General features: G+C 51.2%; 1 protein-coding gene across 3 annotated transcripts in view; it reads left to right on the top strand.

The window, feature by feature from the left end:
• The window catches only part of LOC141223837 (calcium/calmodulin-dependent protein kinase type 1G-like), a 236,017-nt gene extending 218,662 nt beyond the window's left edge, over window positions 1-17,355 (top strand). For 2 of the 3 annotated variants that reach the window (XM_073666858.1, XM_073666859.1), the window contains exons 13-14: window positions 14,759-14,885; window positions 16,367-17,354. In XM_073666858.1, coding sequence (XP_073522959.1) covers window positions 14,759-14,849 — 91 coding nt within the window. In that variant the 3' untranslated portion in view covers window positions 14,850-14,885; window positions 16,367-17,354. Of the gene's footprint in view, window positions 1-14,758; window positions 14,886-16,366 lie in introns of all 3 variants that reach the window. The other variant, XM_073666860.1, reaches the window with a different exon arrangement.
• The last annotated feature ends 248 nt before the right edge of the window (window positions 17,356-17,603 follow it).

Below are 17,603 nucleotides of genomic sequence, written 5' to 3'. Positions count from 1 at the left end.
GTTCAGACTACATGCTGCTGTTATAAGAGATGGTTCAGACTACATGCTGCTGGTATAAGAGATGGTTCAGACTACATGCTGCTGGTATAAGAGATGGTTCAGACTACATGCTGCTGGTATAAGAGATGGTTCAGACTACATGCTGCTGGTATAAGGGATGGTTCAGACTACGTGCTGCTGTTATAAGGGATGGTTCAGACTACATGCTGCTGGTATAAGAGATGGTTCAGACTACATGCTGCTGTTATAAGAGATGGTTCAGACTACGTGCTGCTGTTATAAGGGATGGTTCAGACTACGTGCTGCTGTTATAAGGGATGGTTCAGACTACGTGCTGCTGTTATAAGGGATGGTTCAGACTACGTGCTGCTGGTATAAGAGATGGTTCAGACTACGTGCTGCTGGTATAAGAGATGGTTCAGACTACGTGCTGCTGGTATAAGAGATGGTTCAGACTACGTGCTGCTGTTATAAGGGATGGTTCAGACTACGTGCTGCTGGTATAAGAGATGGTTCAGACTACGTGCTGCTGGTATAAGAGATGGTTCAGACTACATGCTGCTGTTATAAGGGATGGTTCAGACTACGTGCTGCTGTTATAAGGGATGGTTCAGACTACATGCTGCTGGTATAAGAGATGGTTCAGACTACATGCTGCTGGTATAAGAGATGGTTCAGACTACATGCTGCTGTTAGAAGGGATGGTTCAGACTACTTGCTGCTGGTATAAGGGATGGTTCAGACTACATGCTGCTGTTATAAGAGATGGTTCAGACTACATGCTGCTGTTATAAGGGATGGTTCAGACTACATGCTGCTGGTATACATGCTGCTGTTATAAGGGATGGTTCAGACTACATGCTGCTGGTATAAGAGATGGTTCAGACTACTTGCTGCTGGTATAAGGGATGGCTCAGACTACATGCTGCTGGTATAAGAGATGGTTCAGACTACATGCCGCTGTTATAAGAGATGGTTCAGACTACTTGCTGCTGGTATAAGAGATGGTTCAGACTACATGCCGCTGTTGTAGCACCCTGAGGATTCGGCTGCTACAGGGGTATTGCACCTCAACCCAGAGGTGTGATATTCCACTCCCGGGTAAGGATGGAGTGTGGAACTGAGCTCAGTTAGCTGCATGCACTACACACATCCCATTTCCGGGGAACAGACCGACGGTACTCCCACTAGAGAAATGTGCAGGTACGACAGTGTCTGTTCCTGGCTGGAGTGGGAGGGGGGTGGAACATCCCAGTAGTGTAGGGGCAGATAGGGGGAGCAGTCTGGGTAGTGCTAGGAGCTCATTGGGTGCTGGTCACCTGAGCTCACACATAGAGGGAGTATATAAGGTGGGCACCATCTTAGGACAGGGTCTTTTGCAGAGTGAGGTCAGTCTGTCAGAGTTGAGTCAGAGCAGAGGAGAAGAGTAGCTCCAAGGCCAAGAGAGAGAGAGAGGAGAAAGAGAGACCCAGAGGGGGAGAAAGAAGGAACTCCAAGAGCCCAAATTAGACCAGAGGGTGAAGAGTTGGCAACAGGGTACCGGATCCCAAGCTGGCAGAGGCTACAGCACACCTTAGCCAGGAACCGGAGGTCGTGGGCAGGACCGATCTGCCACGATCACCCACTAAATCCACCCGGAAGGCAGACCAGGAATAGGGTCAGGGAACCCAGAGACAAGGGTTTACCACCAAGAGGCCCGAGGGAGCCGGACATAGGTGGATCCCTGGTGGGGAAGGCCAGAGAAGAGGACAGGACAGAAAGGGAGCTCAGGACCACGCTCCAGAATCACCTGGGGGTTGGCTGAGTCCAGGACCTGGTGGACGCAGCACGGCTCGGGTGGTCACTTAAGGCCGGAGTGACCGGAACAACTGCAGTAAGTAAACAAACCCTGAACTGCACAGCCCGACTCTGAGTCTCATTTCAATCCTCGCTGCACCATCACAACCCCCATCCTCTGCAACTGACCCCCTGAGGCTATACCCCTCCCGTTGGGGGTTATACTACCCGAGCTGCACATACATCACCAGCCTCAGCGGACCCTGCTGCAGCGGCGGCCGTATTGACCGCAATTCAACGGGTGGCGTAGTCGACATAAAAGAACATCTAGTAACATCTATAAGGACTGCCACACACTGAGTTTGACACCCTGGGCACGGACCGGGTCACAGCCACTCGGAGACTACAACCCCCATCTGATCCGGCTCCGGGTATCCCCAACAACACTGGCCCAGGGGGCGCGTCAACTTTGGCGTAGTCGGCAGGATTACGTGCCCGCAACAACCGGGTACTGCGTGCCTGAAGAAAAGTACACCGTTACCTCAAAAAGAAGTCTCCTGCCGGTTCCGGAGGGTCCCCGCCATCGGGCCCCATCACAGGTCGTTTCCCGCCGGTTGTCCGCCATTTGCAGCTTTTTCCCGCCATCCATGGAGTTTCCCGCCACTGGGAGACGATTCCCGCCATTTCCAAAGATTTCCCGCCTTGGAAGAGCGGACGCCATTATGGGCGTGCCAGAGGGTGGCAAAAGGCCACCTCCCATCGTGGGCCAGGTCGAAGAATGGCGCCAAAAGCGGAAACCGCGCCCACCAACAGAGACTGTGATGCTGGAAGTGTCCATCAGCGTAAGAGAACTGCCCCTGGAACTGAAGTTGCCCCGGGACCACCCTGAATGTGGGCGGAGACAGAACAAGAGAACAAAGATGGGTGTCGCCTGGAGCAGTCTGGAGAGAGCGCACCCGGAGACAAGACGTCTGGAAGAGAGTCCAGAGAGAGCCTACCCGGAGATGGAGGGAGAGTCAGGCAGCACCGACCCAGTGGTCAGGAGCCTGTTGCAGGTCGCCACTCCATAAGGCCTGCTGGAGATCCTAGCACAGCTCCCCCGAGACCGGGAGTGTGCACAGAGCGCGCTGGAGGGCCTCGCACGGAGGATGGCCCGGGTGCAGCGGGAGACGTTGGCGGAGTGGAGCCGAGAGATGGCCCAGCAGACCGAAACCCGTCAGCGGAGCACGCCACCCGAGACGAGGAGACAGACCGCCTCTGAGGATGGCGCAGGAGGAATGAAGGCAGGAGACGGCGCCGAGAAGGGAGCTGAACGGACGGAGGCAGGTAAAGGGGACGTCTCTACCCCGAGCCGGGAAACCGCGTGCCTGCCCCAGCTCCCCGTCGCAGAGCCCGAAATTCCCCCTGCCGTGCCCGTCGCTGCATCGTCACCGCCGCCGACTAGGCCTCAACCGGAAACCGCGGCCGCGACCCCTGTGACGTCACATGCCTCGACCTCGAGCGTGGCCAAGCAGGAAATACCACCGGCCTGGTCGCAAGGCCTAGTACACCCGGGCGCCGCAATTCCAACAGCGCCCCCTACCTCCGCGGAGCCACCGGCCTGGCCGCAGGGCCGAGTAACCACGGGCGCCGCCGTTCTTACGGTGCCCTTTTCCTTTAAGGTGCCCCAAGCCTGGTCGCAAGGCCTGGTCGACCCGGGTGCAGCTACCATCAACGCGCCCTCAACCTCTAGAGTGCCGCACCTGGGTGAAAATCTATTTGCCCAGCATACGTGCCCGGATGGGCAGCCCTTCATATGGCCCCAGGAGTACATTCAGCTGGAACTCCAGAGAGCAAGGCCCATGTGCGAGCCCCTGATTCCGGCTCCGAAGCCCGTAAAGAGGACCTCGCCCCTGCTGGAGGAGGCACAGTTCGAGTGGGACCCCACCGGAGAAGACCTCATGGGGTTCACTCAGGAGACTCGGGCGGCCGCAGCAGAATGTGCAGAGTGCTGCCGGCAGCAGCTCGAGGTCTTCGAGAGGGAGCGGAGAGAGAGAGGCGGGTCCGGGAACAACAAGCACAGATAAGAAGCGCGGAGCAGAAGAGCCGGACCAGGAGGAATCCCCGTGCAGCTCATGGTCCCCCTTCCACCGGGACTGTGATAAAATTCAACATGCAGCACGGATGGGGCTTTATCAGAGACCATCAGACCCCCGGCGACGTCTCTGTAACCCGCAGAGACGTAGAAAGCCATCTGCCGGAGGGACACAGAGGTCGTGACCTGTATGTAGGGGACGAGGTCACCTTCACCCGGCACAAGTGTGCCAAAGGACCCTACGCCCTTCATGTGCATCGCCTGACGGAGGAGGAGCTTCGGTGTGAGGAGTAGCAAGAGGACCCGGACGGGTCTGAAGAATCTAAAGAAGGAGCAGGAGGACGCCGTCGTTGAAGTACGGTAGAGAGAGACTGTATAAAGTTACCCGTCAGGGTATAAGAACTGTTCTAGTTAAAATATAGTCCCCGTTGGGACCAGCCAATTGAACTGAAACCCGTGTGTCCCTAGTCCCACTGACCGAGGACTGAGAGCGGTCATTCCTCCCTAATACCTGGCCGAGGACTGAGAGCGGCCATATCCCCTTGTATATAGTTGCGCTTCCTAAAGCGCCCCCTACCGGTTTTATAGGAAACCGTGTTTCTTCAAGAGACTGTCGCATTTTACCCGGTCACAAGTTGCACCGTGGCCGGAGGAACAAGAGTGTTATTTATGATAAGTTTTATATGAAAAGTTTATGCTGATAATATATGATGTTTTATATGTTTATGTTTTATGAAAAAAAAAAAAAAAGTATGTTTGTGGATGTTTATATCTTACAGCCCGAGGACGTGCTGTGATTTACCAGGGGGGAATGTAGCACCCTGAGGATTCGGCTGCTACAGGGGTATTGCACCTCAACCCAGAGGTGTGATATTCCACTCCCGGGTAAGGATGGAGTGTGGAACTGAGCTCAGTTAGCTGCATGCACTACACACATCCCATTTCCGGGGAACAGACCGACGGTACTCCCACTAGAGAAATGTGCAGGTATGACAGTGTCTGTTCCTGGCTGGAGTGGGAGGGGGGTGGAACATCCCAGTAGTGTAGGGGCAGACAGGGGGAGCAGTCTGGGTAGTGCTAGGAGCTCATTGGGTGCTGGTCACCTGAGCTAACACATAGAGAGAGTATATAAGGTGGGCACCATCTTAGGACAGGGTCTTTTGCAGAGTGAGGTCAGTCTGTCAGAGTTGAGTCAGAGCAGAGGAGAAGAGCAGCTCCAAGGCCAAGAGAGAGAGAGAGAGGAGAAAGAGAGACCCAGAGGGGGAGAAAGAAGGAACTCCAAGAGCCCAAATTAGACCAGAGGGTGAAGAGTTGGCAACAGGGTACCGGATCCCAAGCTGGCAGAGGCTACAGCACACCTTAGCCAGGAACCGGAGGTCGTGGGCAGGACCGATCTGCCACGATCACCCACTAAATCCACCCGGAAGGCAGACCAGGAATAGGGTCAGGGAACCCAGAGACAAGGGTTTACCACCAAGAGGCCCGAGGGAGCCGGACATAGGTGGATCCCTGGTGGGGAAGGCCAGAGAAGAGGACAGGACAGAAAGGGAGCTCAGGACCACGCTCCAGAATCACCTGGGGGTTGGCTGAGTCCAGGACCTGGTGGACGCAGCACGGCTCGGGTGGTCACTTAAGGCCGGAGTGACCGGAACAACTGCAGTAAGTAAACAAACCCTGAACTGCACAGCCCGACTCTGAGTCTCATTTCAATCCTCGCTGCACCATCACAACCCCCATCCTCTGCAACTGACCCCCTGAGGCTATACCCCTCCCGTTGGGGGTTATACTACCCGAGCTGCACATACATCACCAGCCTCAGCGGACCCTGCTGCAGCGGCGGCCGTATTGACCGCAATTCAACGGGTGGCGTAGTCGACATAAAAGAACATCTAGCAACATCTATAAGGACTGCCACACACTGAGTTTGACACCCTGGGCACGGACCGGGTCACAGCCACTCGGAGACTACAACCCCCATCTGATCCGGCTCCGGGTATCCCCAACAACACTGGCCCAGGGGGCGCGTCACTGTTATAAGAGATGGTTCAGACTACGTGCTGCTGTTATAAGGGATGGTTCAGACTACGTGCTGCTGTTATAAGGGATGGTTCAGACTACATGCTGCTGTTATAAGGGATGGTTCAGACTACGTGCTGCTGTTATAAGGGATGGTTCAGACTACGTGCTGCTGTTATAAGAGATGGTTCAGACTACATGCTGCTGTTATAAGGGATGGTTCAGACTACATGCCGCTGTTATAAGAGATGGTTCAGACTACATGCTGCTGTTATAAGAGATGGTTCAGACTACATGCTGCTGTTATAAGGGATGGTTCAGACTACGTGCTGCTGTTATAAGAGATGGTTCAGACTACGTGCCGCTGTTACAAGAGATGGTTCAGACTACGTGCTGCTGTTATAAGGGATGGTTCAGACTACATGCCGCTGTTATAAGAGATGCTTCAGACTACGTGCTGCTGTTATAAGGGATGGTTCAGACTACGTGCTGCTGTTATAAGAGATGGTTCAGACTACATGCCGCTGTTATAAGAGATGGTTCAGACTACGTGCTGCTGTTATAAGGGATGGTTCAGACTACGTGCTGCTGTTATAAGGGATGGTTCAGACTACGTGCTGCTGTTATAAGGGATGGTTCAGACTACGTGCTGCTGTTATAAGGGATGGTTCAGACTACGTGCTGCTGTTATAAGGGATGGTTCAGACTACATGCTGCTGTTATAAGAGATGGTTCAGACTACTTGCTGCTGGTATAAGAGATGGTTCAGACTACATGCCGCTGTTATAAGAGATGGTTCAGACTACATGCTGCTGTTATAAGGGATGCCTCAGACTACATGCTGCTGTTATAAGGCATGGTTCAGACTACGTGCTGCTGTTATAAGGGATGGTTCAGACTACATGCTGCTGGTATAAGAGATGGTTCAGACTACGTGCTGCTGGTATAAGAGATGGTTCAGACTACGTGCTGCTGTTATAAGAGATGGTTCAGGCTACATGCTGCTGTTATAAGGGATGGCTCAGACTACATGCTGCTGTTATAAGGGATGGTTCAGACTACATGCCGCTGTTATAAGGGATGGTTCAGACTACATGCCGCTGTTATAAGGGATGGCTCAGACTACGTGCTGCTGTTATAAGGGATGGTTCAGACTACATGCCGCTGTTATAAGGGATGGTTCAGACTACATGCCGCTGTTATAAGGGATGGCTCAGTCTACATGCTGCTGTTATAAGGGATGGCTCAGACTACATGCTGCTGTTATAAGGGATGGTTCAGACTACGTGCTGCTGTTATAAGGGATGGTACAGACTACATGCTGCTGGTATAAGAGATGGTTCAGACTACTTGCTGCTGTTATAAGGGATGGTTCAGACTACGTGCTGCTGTTATAAGGGATGGTTCAGACTACGTGCTGCTGTTATAAGAGATAGTTCAGACTACGTGCTGCTGGTATAAGAGATGGTTCAGACTACGTGCTGCTGTTATAAGGGATGGTTCAGACTACATGCTGCTGGTATAAGAGATGGTTCAGACTACGTGCTGCTGTTATAAGGGATGGTTCAGACTACGTGCTGCTGGTATAAGAGATGGTTTAGACTACATGCTGCTGGTATAAGAGATGGTTCAGACTACATGCTGCTGTTATAAGGGATGGTTCAGACTACATGCTGCTGGTATAAGAGATGGTTCAGACTACATGCTGCTGGTATAAGAGATGGTTCAGACTACATGCTGCTGGTATAAGGGATGGTTCAGACTACATGCTGCTGGTATAAGAGATGGTTCAGACTACTTGCTGCTGGTATAAGGGATGGTTCAGACTACATGCTGCTGTTATAAGAGATGGTTCAGACTACATGCTGCTGGTATACATGCTGCTGTTATAAGGGATGGTTCAGACTACATGCTGCTGGTATAAGAGATGGTTCAGACTACTTGCTGCTGGTATAAGGGATGGCTCAGACTACATGCTGCTGGTATAAGAGATGGTTCAGACTACATGCCGCTGTTATAAGAGATGGTTCAGACTACTTGCTGCTGGTATAAGAGATGGTTCAGACTACATGCCGCTGTTGTAGCACCCTGAGGATTCGGCTGCTACAGGGGTATTGCACCTCAACCCAGAGGTGTGATATTCCACTCCCGGGTAAGGATGGAGTGTGGAACTGAGCTCAGTTAGCTGCATGCACTACACACATCCCATTTCCGGGGAACAGACCGACGGTACTCCCACTAGAGAAATGTTCAGGTACGACAGTGTCTGTTCCTGGCTGGAGTGGGAGGGGGGTGGAACATCCCAGTAGTGTAGGGGCAGATAGGGGGAGCAGTCTGGGTAGTGCTAGGAGCTCATTGGGTGCTGGTCACCTGAGCTCACACATAGAGGGAGTATATAAGGTGGGCACCATCTTAGGACAGGGTCTTTTGCAGAGTGAGGTCAGTCTGTCAGAGTTGAGTCAGAGCAGAGGAGAAGAGCAGCTCCAAGGCCAAGAGAGAGAGAGAGGAGAAAGAGAGACCCAGAGGGGGAGAAAGAAGGAACTCCAAGAGCCCAAATTAGACCAGAGGGTGAAGAGTTGGCAACAGGGTACCGGATCCCAAGCTGGCAGAGGCTACAGCACACCTTAGCCAGGAACCGGAGGTCGTGGGCAGGACCGATCTGCCACGATCACCCACTAAATCCACCCGGAAGGCAGACCAGGAATAGGGTCAGGGAACCTAGAGACAAGGGTTTACCACCAAGAGGCCCGAGGGAGCCGGACATAGGTGGATCCCTGGTGGGGAAGGCCAGAGAAGAGGACAGGACAGAAAGGGAGCTCAGGACCACGCTCCAGAATCACCTGGGGGTTGGCTGAGTCCAGGACCTGGTGGACGCAGCACGGCTCGGGTGGTCACTTAAGGCCGGAGTGACCGGAACAACTGCAGTAAGTAAACAAACCCTGAACTGCACAGCCCGACTCTGAGTCTCATTTCAATCCTCGCTGCACCATCACAACCCCCATCCTCTGCAACTGACCCCCTGAGGCTATACCCCTCCCGTTGGGGGTTATACTACCCGAGCTGCACATACATCACCAGCCTCAGCGGACCCTGCTGCAGCGGCGGCCGTATTGACCGCAATTCAACGGGTGGCGTAGTCGACATAAAAGAACATCTAGTAACATCTATAAGGACTGCCACACACTGAGTTTGACACCCTGGGCACGGACCGGGTCACAGCCACTCGGAGACTACAACCCCCATCTGATCCGGCTCCGGGTATCCCCAACAACACTGGCCCAGGGGGCGCGTCAACTTTGGCGTAGTCGGCAGGATTACGTGCCCGCAACAACCGGGTACTGCGTGCCTGAAGAAAAGTACACCGTTACCTCAAAAAGAAGTCTCCTGCCGGTTCCGGAGGGTCCCCGCCATCGGGCCCCATCACAGGTCGTTTCCCGCCGGTTGTCCGCCATTTGCAGCTTTTTCCCGCCATCCATGGAGTTTCCCGCCACTGGGAGACGATTCCCGCCATTTCCAAAGATTTCCCGCCTTGGAAGAGCGGACGCCATTATGGGCGTGCCAGAGGGTGGCAAAAGGCCACCTCCCATCGTGGGCCAGGTCGAAGAATGGCGCCAAAAGCGGAAACCGCGCCCACCAACAGAGACTGTGATGCTGGAAGTGTCCATCAGCGTAAGAGAACTGCCCCTGGAACTGAAGTTGCCCCGGGACCACCCTGAATGTGGGCGGAGACAGAACAAGAGAACAAAGATGGGTGTCGCCTGGAGCAGTCTGGAGAGAGCGCACCCGGAGACAAGACGTCTGGAAGAGAGTCCAGAGAGAGCCTACCCGGAGATGGAGGGAGAGTCAGGCAGCACCGACCCAGTGGTCAGGAGCCTGTTGCAGGTCGCCACTCCAGAAGGCCTGCTGGAGATCCTAGCACAGCTCCCCCGAGACTGGGAGTGTGCACAGAGCGCGCTGGAGGGCCTCGCACGGAGGATGGCCCGGGTGCAGCGGGAGACGTTGGCGGAGTGGAGCCGAGAGATGGCCCAGCAGACCGAAACCCGTCAGCGGAGCACGCCACCCGAGACGAGGAGACAGACCGCCTCTGAGGATGGCGCAGGAGGAATGAAGGCAGGAGACGGCGCCGAGAAGGGAGCTGAACGGACGGAGGCAGGTAAAGGGGACGTCTCTACCCCGAGCCGGGAAACCGCGTGCCTGCCCCAGCTCCCCGTCGCAGAGCCCGAAATTCCCCCTGCCTTGCCCGTCGCTGCATCGTCACCGCCGCCGACTAGGCCTCAACCGGAAACCGCGGCCGCGACCTCTGTGACGTCACACGCCTCGACCTCGAGCGTGGCCAAGCAGGAAATACCACCGGCCTGGTCGCAAGGCCTAGTACACCCGGGCGCCGCAATTCCAACAGCGCCCCCTACCTCCGCGGAGCCACCGGCCTGGCCGCAGGGCCGAGTAACCACGGGCGCCGCCGTTCTTACGGTGCCCTTTTCCTTTAAGGTGCCCCAAGCCTGGTCGCAAGGCCTGGTCGACCCGGGCGCAGCTACCATCAACGCGCCCTCAACCTCTAGAGTGCCGCACCTGGGTGAAAATCTATTTGCCCAGCATACGTGCCCGGATGGGCAGCCCTTCATATGGCCCCAGGAGTACATTCAGCTGGAACTCCAGAGAGCAAGGCCCATGTGCGAGCCCCTGATTCCGGCTCCGAAGCCCGTAAAGAGGACCTCGCCCCCGCTGGAGGAGGCACAGTTAGAGTGGGACCCCACCGGAGAAGACCTCATGGGGTTCACTCAGGAGACTCGGGCGCCCGCAGCAGAACGTGCAGAGTGCTGCCGGCAGCAGCTCGAGGTCTTCGAGAGGGAGCGGAGAGAGAGAGGCGGGTCCGGGAACAACAAGCACAGATAAGAAGCGCGGAGCAGAAGAGCCGGACCAGGAGGAATCCCCGTGCAGCTCATGGTCCCCCTTCCACCGGGACTGTGATAAAATTCAACATGCAGCACGGATGGGGCTTTATCAGAGACCATCAGACCCCCGGCGACGTCTCTGTAACCCGCAGAGACGTAGAAAGCCATCTGCCGGAGGGACACAGAGGTCGTGACCTGTATGTAGGGGACGAGGTCACCTTCACCCGGCACAAGTGTGCCAAAGGACCCTACGCCCTTCATGTGCATCGCCTGACGGAGGAGGAGCTTCGGTGTGAGGAGTAGCAAGAGGACCCGGACGGGTCTGAAGAATCTAAAGAAGGAGCAGGAGGACGCCGTCGTTGAAGTACGGTAGAGAGAGACTGTATAAAGTTACCCGTCAGGGTATAAGAACTGTTCTAGTTAAAATATAGTCCCCGTTGGGACCAGCCAATTGAACTGAAACCCGTGTGTCCCTAGTCCCACTGACCGAGGACTGAGAGCGGTCATTCCTCCCTAATACCTGGCCGAGGACTGAGAGCGGCCATATCCCCTTGTATATAGTTGCGCTTCCTAAAGCGCCCCCTACCGGTTTTATAGGAAACCGTGTTTCTTCAAGAGACTGTCGCATTTTACCCGGTCACAAGTTGCACCGTGGCCGGAGGAACAAGAGTGTTATTTATGATAAGTTTTATATGAAAAGTTTATGCTGATAATATATGATGTTTTATATGTTTATGTTTTATGAAAAAAAAAAAAAAGTATGTTTGTGGATGTTTATATCTTACAGCCCGAGGACGTGCTGTGATTTACCAGGGGGGAATGTAGCACCCTGAGGATTCGGCTGCTACAGGGGTATTGCACCTCAACCCAGAGGTGTGATATTCCACTCCCGGGTAAGGATGGAGTGTGGAACTGAGCTCAGTTAGCTGCATGCACTACACACATCCCATTTCCGGGGAACAGACCGACGGTACTCCCACTAGAGAAATGTGCAGGTACGACAGTGTCTGTTCCTGGCTGGAGTGGGAGGGGGGTGGAGCATCCCAGTAGTGTAGGGGCAGACAGGGGGAGCAGTCTGGGTAGTGCTAGGAGCTCATTGGGTGCTGGTCACCTGAGCTCACACATAGAGGGAGTATATAAGGTGGGCACCATCTTAGGACAGGGTCTTTTGCAGAGTGAGGTCAGTCTGTCAGAGTTGAGTCAGAGCAGAGGAGAAGAGCAGCTCCAAGGCCAAGAGAGAGAGAGAGGAGAAAGAGAGACCCAGAGGGGGAGAAAGAAGGAACTCCAAGAGCCCAAATTAGACCAGAGGGTGAAGAGTTGGCAACAGGGTACCGGATCCCAAGCTGGCAGAGGCTACAGCACACCTTAGCCAGGAACCGGAGGTCGTGGGCAGGACCGATCTGCCACGATCACCCACTAAATCCACCCGGAAGGCAGACCAGGAATAGGGTCAGGGAACCCAGAGACAAGGGTTTACCACCAAGAGGCCCGAGGGAGCCGGACATAGGTGGATCCCTGGTGGGGAAGGCCAGAGAAGAGGACAGGACAGAAAGGGAGCTCAGGACCACGCTCCAGAATCACCTGGGGGTTGGCTGAGTCCAGGACCTGGTGGACGCAGCACGGCTCGGGTGGTCACTTAAGGCCGGAGTGACCGGAACAACTGCAGTAAGAAAACAAACCCTGAACTGCACAGCCCGACTCTGAGTCTCATTTCAATCCTCGCTGCACCATCACAACCCCCATCCTCTGCAACTGACCCCCTGAGGCTATACCCCTCCCGTTGGGGGTTATACTACCCGAGCTGCACATACATCACCAGCCTCAGCGGACCCTGCTGCAGCGGCGGCCGTATTGACCGCAATTCAACGGGTGGCGTAGTCGACATAAAAGAACATCTAGTAACATCTATAAGGACTGCCACACACTGAGTTTGACACCCTGGGCACGGACCGGGTCACAGCCACTCGGAGACTACAACCCCCATCTGATCCGGCTCCGGGTATCCCCAACAACACTGGCCCAGGGGGCGCGTCACTGTTATAAGAGATGGTTCAGACTACGTGCTGCTGTTATAAGGGATGGTTCAGACTACGTGCTGCTGTTATAAGGGATGGTTCAGACTACGTGCTGCTGTTATAAGGGATGGTTCAGACTACGTGCTGCTGTTATAAGGGATGGTTCAGACTACATGCTGCTGTTATAAGGGATGGTTCAGACTACGTGCTGCTGTTATAAGGGATGGTTCAGACTACGTGCTGCTGTTATAAGAGATGGTTCAGACTACGTGCTGCTGTTATAAGAGATGGTTCAGACTACATGCTGCTGTTATAAGGGATGGTTCAGACTACATGCCGCTGTTATAAGGGATGGCTCAGACTACGTGCTGCTGTTATAAGGGATGGTTCAGACTACATGCTGCTGTTATAAGGGATGGTTCAGACTACGTGCTGCTGTTATAAGGCATGGTTCAGACTACGTGCTGCTGTTATAAGGGATGGTTCAGACTACATGCTGCTGTTATAAGGGATGGTTCAGACTACGTGCTGCTGTTATAAGGGATGGCTCAGACTACGTGCTGCTGTTATAAGGGATGGCTCAGACTACGTGCTGCTGTTATAAGGGATGGCTCAGACTACGTGCTGCTGTTATAAGGGATGGTTCAGACTACGTGCTGCTGGTATAAGAGATGGTTCAGACTACGTGCTGCTGTTATAAGAGATGGTTCAGACTACGTGCTGCTGTTATAAGGGATGGCTCAGACTACGTGCTGATGTTATAAGAGATGGCTCAGACTACGTGCTGCTGTTATAAGGGATGGCTCAGACTACATGCTGCTGTTATAAGGGATGGTTCAGACTACATGCTGCTGGTATAAGAGATGGTTCAGACTACGTGCTGCTGTTATAAGGGATGGTTCAGACTACGTGCTGCTGTTATAAGGGATGGCTCAGACTACGTGCTGATGTTATAAGAGATGGCTCAGACTACGTGCTGCTGTTATAAGGGATGGCTCAGACTACGTGCTGCTGTTATAAGGGATGGTTCAGACTACATGCTGCTGGTATAAGAGATGGTTCAGACTACGTGCTGCTGTTATAAGAGATGGTTCAGACTACATGCTGCTGTTATAAGGGATGGCTCAGACTACATGCTGCTGTTATAAGGGATGGTTCAGACTACATGCTGCTGTTATAAGGGATGGCTCAGACTACGTGCTGCTGTTATAAGGGATGGTTCAGACTACATGCCGCTGTTATAAGGGATGGTTCAGACTACGTGCTGCTGTTATAAGAGATGGTTCAGACTACGTGCTGCTGTTATAAGGGATGGCTCAGACTACGTGCTGCTGTTATAAGGGATGGCTCAGACTACATGCTGCTGTTATAAGAGATGGTTCAGACTACGTGCTGCTGTTATAAGAGATGGTTCAGACTTCGTGCTGCTGTTATAAGAGATGGTTCAGACTATATGCTGCTGTTATGAGGGTAGATCTACCTATAGTCATACTGCTATTATTAGGGAGTGACATGGTAGATCCACAGTCTGTTATATCGCATGTTTGTGGCACGAAGTCTACAAAGAGTCTCTTAAGAATATGCTTTATTTTCATAAGTACAGACGACATCCAATGGGTTCACCTTAGAATATTTAATAGTAGACTTCTTCAGGTCGGAATGCAATATAATGGGCAGAATGGTGGCTCAGTGGTCAGATCTGTAACTTTGCAGTGCTGGGGTCCTGAGAACAAAGGACAATATCTGTAAGGAGTTGGTATCTTCCATGTTTGCGTGGGTTTCCTCCGGGTTCTCCAGTTTCCTCCCACACTCCAAAGACATATTGGTAGGGAACGTAGATTGTGAGCCCCGATGGGGACAGTAATGCTGATATCTGATATCTGTATAGCTGCAGAGACAAACAGCCATGAGTTCTACTTTACTTTGTTCCATGTATGACCAACTGTTGTAGGCATTATGTCAACTAATATCTATTCTCATTGCAGGACTTTTATGAATGGTGTTACAGGATCGGGGAAATCCACAAACTACACACACTGCGGCAGTGGACAAACGGGGGTCTGCTCAATTATGTGATCTATATAGCAATGCATGGACTTCCAGCATTTCATTGTGAGTATTTAGTATGTGCAATGTGAAGGGTTATTAGAGATGTGTCATCGCACATACGGGAATGACGTTGCTGACCCGCTGCGTTTTGTAGGTTAAGCAAAGATTTGGGCAGTTAGAAGTGGTTTCACGTGAGAATTGCCGGATTCATTGTTACTACACCAGTCAGGGTAAATGCTGCGTTATTTTCCACTGCGTTTAACTATCCAAGCTAAGTGGACGCCACTGTCCATGATCTAAAGACACTGTTGAACGCTGCGGTTTTGGTGTGTTCTTTCTATAAAGGCGTTTATTGGGAGCCTGAAAAAAATGCATTTAAAAAAAAAAGCCTGTAAAAATAAGCAGTTGCTTTAAGTGTAGAATCAATGATTTTCTGTAAAAATTCTCCAAAAACGCATCAAATAAGGGGAAAACGCATTAAAAAATGCAGCGAAAATGCAATAACCAGAGAAGATTGTTATTGCATAATTTGGTGCGGACAGAAAAAATGCAGCATTTTATGCTACATGTGAACACTGCCTTACAGACACAAAAAGCGCAAGACCTCATATAGTGAAGCATAAGTAAAAATGAGGAAGGTATGGCTGCTTTATGAATGAACAAAAAAATAAATCCATAGGTCCCAATCATCTCAGACATGGCAAGACAGTCCTGGATTTGGGTCTACGCCCTGCAAGTCTTGGGCGTCTTGGGCATCTGCTGAATGTCCATCACTGCCACCACCGCCTTCTGACATCTCCTCCTGCCAGGGTAGAAAGAAAGGGTAAATGGGTGTGGCTAGGGGTGTGGTTAGGGGCGTGGCTAAAATATTCTGCGGCGATATAGGATATACTGTTTTTCCAATAACTGATCTGCTAAGGATATTCAGTCTATTGTTTTGTTATAAAGCCACAACATTTGTATAGTTACAATATTAGTTAAAAAAAAACTTGCGCAGAGTCTACTGATCGCAGTGATATTTTATATATCTAAAAGCAATTTTATAAGTATGGAGATCCAGAATTAAATTGAAAGAGAGGTGGCACTTAACAGAAAGTTTTAACAGCAATCCAAAACAAAAAGAATTAACGTTTCAGCCCCTAAACACGGACCTTCATCAGAAACTGATTACCATAGTGTGAGTGCATATTTGCAGGGTAGTAGCACAGCAGCGGTGCGACCTCAGTCGCAATGGAATGGCGGTCCGGATTTAGGAAACGAAACGTTAAATATTTTTGTTTTGAATTGCCATTAAAACTTTTCAGTGCCGAGTCTCTTAACTACATCTATGGACCGGACCCCTACTCGAGCACCACATTCTCCTTGAACTGAGACCTAGAAATAAAGGGATTATTCACTTTGAACAATCCTTTTGCCAATGGTTCTGTATGCAATGAAACTTCTTACCTAACTTTGATTTGCTTATATTTTTACATTTTGGTATTTGTCATCATTCGCTATCAATGATTATATAATCATGCCTTATAAATCTTTCTTTTCTGCAGAAGGGCTACACAGTAATCTGTGTACTGAAGCCAAACATTGATCACGCTTCAAGGGGAAGCTCTCTTACATTTCCTCTATGAGAACGTGGCTTGGATAACAAAGGCATTTTCCTAAGGACACAGGAGTGGTATTTGTTAAGCAGGGGCTGATCGCTCAGCCAGGAGATACAATTACCTCTGCATTATGGCCGTGGCTAGGCTTGAAAACCATCTGCAAGTAATCATGGACATATCAAGGAGGACTGTGTACAATCAACACTTATTCCTTGTGCAACATATGTACAATTGTAAATCCATCGGGCACCAACGCCTTGTACGTGACGTCCTCGTGGGTGTAGCTTTATATCACTTTTAATTCATGTATTGGCGAGTTATAGAGACCATCGGGAGACTTTCCCAGCTTTCCATTGTATTTGATGTTACACTTGTGGACGCATGACCACGGAGTTATTGGTAAGACTATGGTAAGACTAAAGCCAATTTGTTCCACGCATGACTGTCAGTAGGAGCACACAATACATAGAGCATTTGGTTATCAAGGAAAAATAATGTAGTCATTTCATGATCTATTGAATGAATGGGCGAGTTCACGTTAGAAAGATTTGTTAAATGTTGAGCTACTGACAATGTACAAGAGCAAAAATATACCAGCAAATATATTCCCAATGCAACACAAGGCACGGCACTTCCATTATATAGACTTGTGGGTTATTTTTTACTCTTGTAGTAATTATATTGATGTTATGTATATTGAGTATTGACATCTTGGCATCACTTCGTGCCAAGAGCTAAGCCACTTTATTATAGTGTTATTGCTCAGGCTTGGAATCATGAAGACCATAAGACAAATTTTTGCTTATTTCAGATGCAAAACTCTATTTATAGCTTTTTAATTCAGTAATTTTATTAAAAATTGACAAGTAAGCCTTTGTAAATATAAATGCAGTGAAACGGTTCTGCTCCTGTAATTCAGAAATAAATATGACTTTTTTATGTGGAAAGCCATGGCTGTGATTTATTTCTGGTCTATGGAGTCTGTTAGTGTTAGTCCTACACCTTGGCCTAAAGGTTCACGCCGGGATGAGCTTATCCTTAACAATTCTTACCAGCATTGATTTTCCAGGAGGCGATTATCATCCTTATTAACTGCATTTCTCATACCTGACACATTGATTCACATCTCTTCTTGCTTTGAGACGTCTTATATAACGATACGTCAAGTCTCAGTGGTTGCAGA

This window comes from Phyllobates terribilis, unplaced genomic scaffold (assembly GCF_046119375.1).
Source record: "Phyllobates terribilis strain yellow unplaced genomic scaffold, ASM4611937v1 Scaffold_2__4_contigs__length_985480577, whole genome shotgun sequence".
In the NCBI taxonomy this organism is placed as follows: domain Eukaryota; kingdom Metazoa; phylum Chordata; class Amphibia; order Anura; family Dendrobatidae; genus Phyllobates; species Phyllobates terribilis.
The sequence above is the reverse complement of the archived record's forward strand: the minus strand, read 5'-3'. Positions and strand labels throughout refer to the sequence as shown.